At 41.5% G+C, this 10,299-nt stretch overlaps 1 protein-coding gene across 2 annotated transcripts; it reads left to right on the top strand.

Moving 5' to 3' along the window:
* The first annotated feature begins 6,209 nt into the window (after positions 1–6,209).
* Positions 6,210–9,897, top strand: stmn4 (stathmin-like 4). Of its 2 annotated transcripts, XM_062437262.1 has the most exons (5): positions 6,210–6,316; positions 6,696–6,791; positions 7,061–7,266; positions 7,979–8,170; positions 9,838–9,897. In XM_062437262.1, exons 1-5 carry the CDS (start codon positions 6,304–6,306, stop codon positions 9,895–9,897), a joined length of 567 nt encoding a protein of 188 aa, XP_062293246.1. In that variant the 5' UTR covers positions 6,210–6,303. The 2 variants fall into 2 exon arrangements, with proteins under 2 accessions (XP_062293246.1, XP_062293248.1); XM_062437264.1 differs by lacking the exon at positions 6,696–6,791 and having other exon boundaries at positions 6,304–6,316.
* The last annotated feature ends 402 nt before the right edge of the window (positions 9,898–10,299 follow it).

Below are 10,299 nucleotides of genomic sequence, written 5' to 3'. Positions count from 1 at the left end.
TGTTTCTTGACTTAATCCAAGAGGTTCAGTGGTGTAGAAACAAAGGAAATTTGTTTAAAATTACTCAGGAAGGATCCACAGCTGCATCCCCACCAATTATGTATTTTTCCTGGTTTTCTGTCTCTTTTTAAAAGATCCAGGCACCGATGCATAGACATGTTTACTTCTATTTGGATGGACTTGAGAGACCAAAGTGGGGAGTGTTGGATAATGGGAGCGACTCGGTGAGGAGCATAGATCTTTCTTATCCTGTGTTTGGAAGAAAAATATGTGTAATATCTGAAGTTTATATCAAAAATGTTATCTGATAAACACAAATTACAACACATATACACACACACGCTTACATACACACACACATACACACCACCATGGAAACAAATCTTGCTACAAGCTGAACTCAAAAGTTGGCAGCCTTGATGACAGGCCTGTTTTAAGATTTATGAAGTTGTTCAAAAACATCAGAACATAGTTTACTTTGAATGTCAGTAACGTCAAATGAATCCACATTTATATTAGTAGAAACTGTGGAGAACGCCCATCCCAATTTGTAGAGTCCAAGGTGTAGCAAACAGCACTACCCTAATGAAGAAATGACCAGCTGGTTGACTAATTTGCAGCACATCCAAAATATAAATCTGATGTGCTGCAAAAATACAACCATGAGCAACAAATATGACTGAACACATCGTTGAGATGAAGGTTTTTTTATAGCGGTAATTGAAGAAATTTAACTACAGTGCCTCTGAAAGTGCAGTAATAGTACAATTACCATTTGCGGGTTTTACAGTAGTAGCAGTAACAAAACCGCATGTGCATCACACTGCAAAAGGTTCCAGTTTTTTACAGTTAGGATCTAAATAATTTAGTGTCCTGCGTGCTTCCTAGCTGGGCCCCCTGCTGAGATACACACACACACACACACACACACACACACACACACACACACACACACACACGCACGCACGCACGCAGACTACCAGTCTCTACCAATTTCTCCCATTACTTGATTCCACTCTTGCATCTTCATACATAATACACTGCTCATACACACGCATATAGAGGCGCACTCGCACGCACACACACACACACACACACACACACACACACACAACCACACACTCCTGCGCCACATAATAAAACACTGATTCTACCACCCACCCTGCAGTACACCACAAAGAGCTGACGGCCCTCCCCCCATCCTCCCTCCCTGCTCCCATTGGCTGTGAGGCTTGGATGCTGGCAGAGTCTCGGACCAATAAGACGTGTCTAAGGTGATGTCATGGAAGCAGCATTGATGCTGTTGCTGATGCTGTTGCCCGGCGCCTCTATCCGCGCATCCAGACGGGGGTAACCGTAGTCACCGGTCCACCATCAGCAGCAGAGAAGACAGGGACAAGGGGGGTGAGTCTGCAGCACTCACATCACAAAACACTCACCTGCACACATCATCTACATTTCACTTTGAGCTCTGAAGGTTGAGTTCTATTGTGTATGTGAACGTTGCATGCATATGTGTGTGTGTGTGTGTGTGTGTGTGTGTGTGTGTGTGTGTGTGTGTGTGTGTGTGTGTGTGTGTGTGTGTGTGTGTGTGTGTGTGTGTGTGTGTGTGTGTGTGTGTGTGTGTGTGTTTGCGAGTGAGCTTGTGTGTAGGGCGTATTGGGGCGAGGGTGAGGATAGTGATGATGCGGTGGTTCCTGCTGACAGGAAAAAGAGGGAGAGGACTCAGTGTACCCAGAAATTGTATATGGTGTTTAAGCTATGTCATTTATTATTGATCTTCCATATGTGCGGGTGCAGCTTTGTTCTCGCTTTTGGGAGGGAGAACGAGAGAAAGAGAATGGGAAGAGGAAAATGAGGGAGTTTGTATGTGTTTATGTAGCAAATAGGTGTGTGTGTGTGTGTCAGTGTGTGTGTATGTATGTGAGGATAAGAGTAACAGACAAAATAAGATTTGTGATTTGATAAAAGTTCTTCTTTAGCTGATATTTTTGAACCGTATTTAACATGCATGGTATCTTGTCTTTGGTATAAATGTCACCTTTATATGTGCACACAATTCAGGGATCATTACTGTGTGTGTAAATGTAGCTTTATGCAAGAAAGGGATGGAAAAAACCATACACAAAGCAATCTGTGCACTGGCTCTCTTTCCAACCAACTGAGCCTCATAAAATGTCAGAGGTAGATGTCTGCTAGGGGCTATATTCTCCTAATGTTGGATATATAGGAACTTTTGTGTGAACTTGGGGTACATTTTAACTACATTAACTAAATATTTCAATCAGAATATTTCAAGAAATAATCAGAGGTGTATTAGCCTCATCAGATGGTGTCTGGGATTGATAAACATGATAATATTCATAATTTACTGTTTATTCTTCCTGCATGAGTATGAAAATGTATATATAGTAAGAAGTACATCAAATACTGTGTCCATGGAAGTTGAGAAGAAAATCAATTTCTGTTTCTGATTTTTGGAAATTCAAGGTTAATCTAGGACACTGACAGTGTCAGTGCTCTGTAGTCCAAGAGGAAAAATGAAAATCCAATGACATCCATTTTCAGGAAATCTGATATCTCTTTGAGCAAAATCACTGCCGGCACTGCTGATAGCAAAACTACTTCGAGTGTGCTGAAGTTTTATTTGTGGTTCTGTGAGACTTCTGCTGACTGTGCAGATTATTTCCAGTTTTCCAGGGCTCCATCTTGACTAAAAGTGTAATTTTAAGTTTTAAGGTGTCATTAAAAGGGTCACTTTATGTGCTCTGTATGAAGTGTAGGGACATAGCGTAAACATATATTTTATGTGTTTTTGAGGGTGAAAAATTGATGCTTTTTACAAGAATTCCTATTACGAAAGCAACGAGATATTACAGAAGCACAATTAGAGGAGAAATATTACCTTCAGCATAGATGAAGAACAGTGATCTCCGGGGACGAAAATTCAATGAATATCATAAAATTGTAAAATGAAAAACCTCACTATGATATAACTGTCAGCAAAATTTCCCATCAACATCACCCCCAAATGTTCCCCATGTGTACCCAGACCTTTACAAGTTCTCCATCTCCCTCCCTCTCCATCCCTCCCTCTCTCTCTCTCTCTCTCTCTCTCTCTCTCTCTCTCTCTCTCTCTCTCTCTCTCTCTCTCTCTCTCTCTCTCTCTCTCTCTCTCTCTCTCTCTCTCTCTCTCTCTCTCTCTCTCTCTCTCTCTCTCTATTGACAAACAAGAAATGGAGCGCTCTTACTCCTGCAGGAAGTGGTGCATTGATCTGCAACCTGGGTGGTTTTATAAGATTAGAAGCAGCTGTGTGTGTGTGTGTGTGTGTGTGTGTGTGTGTGTGTGTGTGTGTGTGTGTGTGTGTGTGTGTGTGTGTGTGTGTGTGTGTGTGTGTGTGTGTGTGTGTGTGTGTGTGTGTGTGTGTGTGTATATATGCATTCCAACAGTGCAGCAAAAGCAATGCCCTTACTGAGTGATTAGTATGTTTCCCTGTAACTGTATTTTTTGGTGTGTGTGCACACATTCACACTGCTGCATGTGCATACATATACAGGAGCATGTGTCCTTGTGTGTGTGTGTCCCACTGGGAGCCATGGTCAGTGTGGTCAGGTGAGTGTGTGCTCCACAACTGTAATGAGACTTCTCACCTTCTCACACATTCAGGAGGTCACCTCTATAGCTTGATAGATAGATTAGTTTGACTTTTCATGACAAACAAGAGCTGAGCGCCATGAATTTCCAGAGTGTTATAGCCACAGTGAGATTGTAAGGCAGGAAACTAAGAGGTGCTACACAGGAGAGCAGGAGATGAAAGGAAGTATGGAAGATGATGGATGGAAAAACAGATGTCAATTAATCCAGCAATAGCAGCCTACAGTTGTGTGGATAGCCTGCCTAGCATGCTGATCTTTATTGGATAAATACAATTTAAGAATTTTAATCATATTTACAGGTTTCCTTCTCACGTTTTCCTTAATTTAACAACTCTTTGCCTTGTGGTGCATTCTGCCTTTGGCTGAAATTAAGACAGAATCATTAACAACTGTCCCAGGTGTTGTTTAGATGATCAGCTGCGTGGACGCCCTGCTCAGAAGATGAAGGGGAGTTGGCTGAGAGCGGGGCGGGGTATTTGGTTCTCTCTGGCAATCACATCCCATCACAGATGTTTGATTAAATAGGCTCACGTCGGTACGCACCGGCACGTCTCGCTCTATAGTGGAAATCAGTTTCATCATGTTCAAAGCTTTGTTTATGCTGGTATACTGTACAACTCCTCAGCACACAAGCAGAGAAGAATTGGGGCCTAATTCTGTTGTGTTTCTACATGATACGAGTGCTTGTGTTTGATTATAGTGCATCCCAGAGTTAAAGGATGCTTAATTAGTGTGTGCAGTCAGCTGTGAAAAGGTCAACATGCTGTGCTGGGCACCCCGAGATTGTCACATTTTAGGATACTCCAATTAGAAAACAACAAGAATTCAACACCTTTTAGTAATTTGTTGTTGTGAATCAGTATGAGCAGCAAACATGCAGGAAGGGTTAAGGTTAATTCTATAAAAAATATATATTTGCTAACAACTGTATGAGTTTTATTCACTGAACTGAAGACTGATTGTAAGAAAACATACCTTCAGTAGCTTGTTCACTTATAGGCAGGATTGGGAAGGTTATTCTTGATGGCTTAATTGGTACTGTGACACCATTTAAACCCAAATTAGTCATGATTAATTAACAAAATATATTCCAAAAAATCTGTATTGCTGTTTTTAATTCAAAGAATTGTGCTGTTACATGTAACTAGTTACTCCCGAACACTGCTTATAGTCAAAGGGTTTTAAAGTCTATGTAGAAAGAGAGAGACAGATTTACTTCATCCCTCAGATGCTCATCAATTCAGTGTGGATGAGGCCATCTGACAGTCAGAGGAGGGATGGAGAAAGACAGAGTGATGGTAGGTGGTAGAGAAGTCTGGTTAGACAGCTCTCTTCTTCTTCTTAATAGTGCAATTCAGTTGTATTCAATTTGTGTGTTTAAATTCAATAGAAATGTAATTGAATTATCCTTGAATTTCATTTCCTCTTTGTCTAACGGTTAGACTCGATTTGATTAACAGGCCGCAGTCGATGTATCACGATCACGGCACATATTGCAGCTCTGTTAAAAGAATGAAGTTAATTTTTTTAGCAGGTGGTGAAACTGACTAGTGCTGCGGTTGCTGCCTTGCTTTGTTATTCATACCTTCCTCTTCCTTCCTCCCTCTTGGATCTTCTTGAAGATTTACAGCAGTTAGTGCCACGACTGTGATTGAGTGCAGGGTTAGTAGGAGCATGCCTTGGGAGGTGTTCAGTGACATTTTGGGAAAGATGAAATCGCTGAAGTAGAAGTGGGCATGGTGTCATAGATCAGCGATATATAACGGGGTTCACAGTGAACAAGCTTTAAAGAATAGTTTGACATTTTGGGAAATAAGCTTATTCCCTATCAATATGGTTCTCATGTTTGTGCATGAAACATTAGCTTAGCTTAGCATAAAGACTGGAAACAGAGGGAAACAGCTAGCCTGGCTCTGTCTAAAACTAACAAAATCCACCTACCAGCACCTTCAAAGCTCATTAATTAACATTTGTATTTCATACCAAAACCAAAATGTAAAAATGTCCTGCACTATTTCAGGGCCAAAAGTAGTAACTTCCTGGAGTCTATGCTGGTTGCCTGGTAACCCACAGCGGCCCCTAAATGACCCCAGAATAGTTTTCCATCTTTGTACAGACCTTCTTGCTCCATCTTTATATCTAATAGAAAAATATTATTGTTAACATTTGGCAAAAGAGGAAAAACAATGTATTAGAGAAGTATTTTGGGTCGTCTACTTTAATCAGAAGCTATTTTAATGCTTTCTCACGAAATCTTACAGGATGGATGTGCACAGTCTCAGTCTCATGGGGACCCCTGTGAGTCAAAATGTGATATAATACAGTTAATTAATTCTTGTTTACTTCCCTGGTTGGATTTTTTCTCTGTTTTTATTACATCTGACAGACTATCACTGGCTGCCAACTGAGCTTTTCTCTCATTGGTGGAGTTTAACTTTATTGGGAGGAGCTTACACCAGCGCTCTGCAGTTTCCTGTCTTGTTAATTCTCTCTTTTTTAAGCCACACGCTTCTCTAATTCATTATGTGACCTTTGAAGATGCTAAATGCAATCTCCCCCCCCTTTTTTCCCCTCTCTGTCCCCAAACCCCTGACAGACTGAGAAGGATCTTCAGCATCCCTGGAGAGTTACATACGCAGTGAGAAGATGACTCTGGCAGGTAAGTGCAGTCACAGCAGAAACTGTGAAAGACACACCTTACAGCCCCCCCCTCCTCGTCCTCCTCCTCCTCTTCCTTTCTGTGTGTGTACACCGATTAATGACTCTCCAATTTTATTATCTGAACCAGTGATCTTGTCATTATTATTATATGACTGTCATAATAACACAATGAAAATGACTTGTCACTGTCACTGAAAAGGAGAATTACATCATCGGTCCTTCAGTGCTTGTTCATCATTAAATTCGTGTCAACACAATGTCAAGCATGACAGCACAATTGTGTGTGTGTGTGTGTGTGTGTGTGTGTGTGTGTGTGTGTGTGTGTGTGTGTGTGTGTGTGTGTGTGTGTGTGTGTGTGTGTGTGTGTGTGTTCGCAGCCTACAAAGAGAAGGTCAAAGAGCTCCCCCTGGTGTCTCTGTTTTGCTCCTGCCTGAACCCACAGACTGTGGAAAAACCGACATACAAGGCAGAAGGTAAAAGAAATCTGTTCTGCGCAACACATTAATGAATCATGCAGGAAGAAATCCATCACAGCCAGGATACACATGTAACTGTAGGAAATGGGAATTGTTAAGCTGGGAATTGTTAAACAAAAGGCAGCTAGAAGGACAGTAATTTGGATAAGCCACAAACCACAAAATGCACTTAAAAAATCACATTTCAAACAGTTTGCCTCTATTAAAAAGTCATAGCAAATAAAATAAAAAGATCTCAATATACTCAATATCATGATCCAACACAGATGCGGTGGACCTGGGCTGGTGCGTCATCAAGGACGTGGAGGTGATTGAGCTGAATAAGCGGGCATCTGGCCAGGCTTTCGAGGTCATCCTCAAGCCCCCATCTTTTGATGGCGTGCCAGAGCTCAACACCTCCATGCCGCAGCGCCGCGACCCGTCCCTGGAGGAGATCCAGAAGAAGCTGGAGGCTGCCGAGGAGAGGCGAAAGGTGAGGGGTGAAGGTGCAGTTTGGGGAGGGGCAGTCTAAGGTGATGCCTACAAGAAAACCAGCTGGACAGATTTAAACCCCCTAAACTGCAACCTTAACCTGAGTTATTTGTAACTCATTCATGAGACGTCAAACATCTGACAACACCCTTTGTGGGCAGAATGATTTATCGACTCAGGAGGAAAAGGGTGGAAACAGATAAGAGGAAAGAGGCAGGGAGTGTCTCGGTGAATGCATATAGGAAGGGGAGGAAAGGAAAGCAGGAGGGAGGGTGGGAAGATGAAAAGAGGAACACGAAGGGCAATCATGCAAGGACGCACACACACAATGGCTTATATTCATCAAGCAGAGAGGACTCTGGAAAGAGGGGGGAGGAAAAGAGAGGGGGAAAGGTGAAAAGAGAGAGAAATTATAGCTGAGTTTAGGAAATGTATCTTGAAGCAGAGCGCTGACACCTGCAATATCAAGTGTGTCTATCAACAACTGCTAAGAGCTTCCTTTGTTGCTTTTGTTGTGTGATATCTCAGATCAGACACATACACACAACAATGGTTAGCTTGTGAGAACACTTTCATCATTTAGGTTCAGGTGCCTTCTGTCTATTCTGTCTACTCTGCTTCTTGTAATGCTCAAGATCTCCAAGATTGCAGATTAACCTTCTTTTTTTCTCCTCAAAAAAATCAATAACTTGTTGATTCTGCCTCCCTTCCAGTGCCAGGAGGCCGAGATGCTGAAGCACCTGGCGGAGAAGAGGGAGCATGAGCGTGAGGTGATCCAGAAGGCCTTTGAGGAGAACAACAACTTCATCAAGCACGCCAAGGAGAAGCTGGAGCAGAAGATGGAGGCCAACAAGGAGAACAGGGAGGCTCTGCTGGCCGCAATGCTGGAGAGGCTGCAGGAGAAGGTAATGTCCAATTGATATGATTTATCTATATAACTACTGTGTTGTTTTCTAAAAAGGTTCCTTCATTGTGTCACACCTTAATTCACTTAAAAACATATCTATTTCCTTTCTGTTCCCTGGGGGTCAAACTTTTTTGTAGGGCTTCTCTTTTTTAAGAAAAATCAATTTTGAACAATAGACTGCAGTTATTTTTCATTACTTGTTTTAGCTGCTTACCCCAAACATGATCTATGATGCACTAGCAGCAGAAACTACGACTAGAAACCAAGATAGTTTATTTATTGCCTTTTAGGGCTGTCCTTTCCCCTACTGTTTTCACTTTGTCATTCCACTGTTTGGACTGTGTGGAAAAAGGCTTATAATCCTTTTCAGAATAGTTTGACATTTTCAGAAGTATGCCTATTTGCTTTCTTATGGAGGTTAGATGAGCAGATTGATACCACTCTCGTATCTGTGGGTTCAGTGTAGAGCTGGAGCCGAGAAGCATTTAGTCTAACTGAGCATTAAGTCTGGAAGCAAGGGGGGTAAACAGCAAAAAAAAAAATCAACCTAACCTTTCAACGTCTATAAATAACTGAATTAGTTTCGTGTTTAATCTGTATGCAAACAGAAATGTAATAACAACTTCTTTGGATTTAGTGGAGTTACATGCTGGAACTTTTTCTTGGCGAACAACAACCAAACATTGCGAATTCCTGAGCTGTGTCCAAAATGACTCCCCTGTTGCACTATTCTGACTCTACAGAGGCGCTGCAAAGATTACTCAATAGTGAGCAGTAAATCAAGATTTCAGCTACTTAGTCATTATCATTATCCGTTTCTTTGTGAGGATTTTTGAGGGTTGTGGATAAATATCACACACTCGCTGAAATAACATGCTGGAGGATAAGTATAGTGCGGTATATTATATAGTAAATAGGGAGTAATTTTGGATGCTGGACTCTTGTCGTCATAGCGAGGTTGCCGGGCAACCGACGCAGACACTGTATAGAAGATGGATAAACTGTTGTTGTCAAGAAAGCGTTACGCCTTGTAATTTCCTCTGAAACCACAAATGATTGTATTTATATCTCTCTGTGCGTGCGGATTAAACAAACAAGATACATGTTAATTTGTGAGCTTCTGAAGTGTTGATAGGTGTCATTTTAAACTTTGTACAGAGCCCAGCTGTTTCCTCCTACTTCAGTTTCTACGCTAAGCAAGGCTAATGGCCTTCCTGCCGTAACCCCACACTTAACACACACATGTGAGAATGGTATCAATCAGTGTGCATGTGCTCCTTGTATCTATTCTAATATATTTTTTATATATATATCCAGCACCTGGGAAGATACAGTGATATCTATCTTCTTAAGTGCAGTTTCCCAAAATGATGAACTCCTCCTTTAAATTTTAACATCCAAATTCTAATGTTTTCCTGAGTGCACATGAGGCAAATCACATTTCTATTTTAACAATGTTCACAGGCTTGATCAGTAGTCATGAATATTATATGAGGTGGAAAATACTTTTTAGTTCTCCCCACTCTGTGTCATTCCCTTGTTCAAATCTTTATGAACAGCCGCTGAGTCGTTCCCTCGCTCTGCCGGCGTCTCCCTCGTTAATGCTAATGTATTCATGAATGCAAATGACTCTGATGTTGCCCCGTCTCTGTGTTTGTCTGGCAGGACAAACACGCGGAGGAAGTGAGGAAGAACAAGGAACTGAAGGAGGAAGCCTGCCGGTAGATGAGTGAAGCGAGGGAGCCGAGGAGGAACAGAGAGAGAGAAAGAGCAAGACTGGGAGTTTTGTGAGTTGTTAAAAAAAAAAAAAAGGAAATCAAAACAGTGCAGGAATAATAAAAAAAATTCAAAAAGAATTCAAAAGCAACTCGAACAAAGAGAAAAGACAAGTTTTCATATTGATGTATGCTTGAACAAGCTGTACAAAGTTAAGCCAAGTTGATGTTGAAATTCAAAAAAGAATTCATTTTTCTAAGGAAAGTGTGGGTAGGTTTTAGGGGGGGGGTTTGGGGTGGCCTCGAAACAAACATTTCAAATTTTTTGAAAAGAGGAGCAGCTATGCTTGTTTGGAGAGGAGTGAAAGCTGCATCAAGGCAGGAAGAGGTAAAAATCTAAATTACAGCTCTC

This window comes from Scomber scombrus, chromosome 17 (genome assembly GCF_963691925.1).
Source record: "Scomber scombrus chromosome 17, fScoSco1.1, whole genome shotgun sequence".
Taxonomy (NCBI): Eukaryota; Metazoa; Chordata; class Actinopteri; order Scombriformes; family Scombridae; genus Scomber; species Scomber scombrus.
This window is presented reverse-complemented; position numbering and strand designations above follow the sequence as displayed.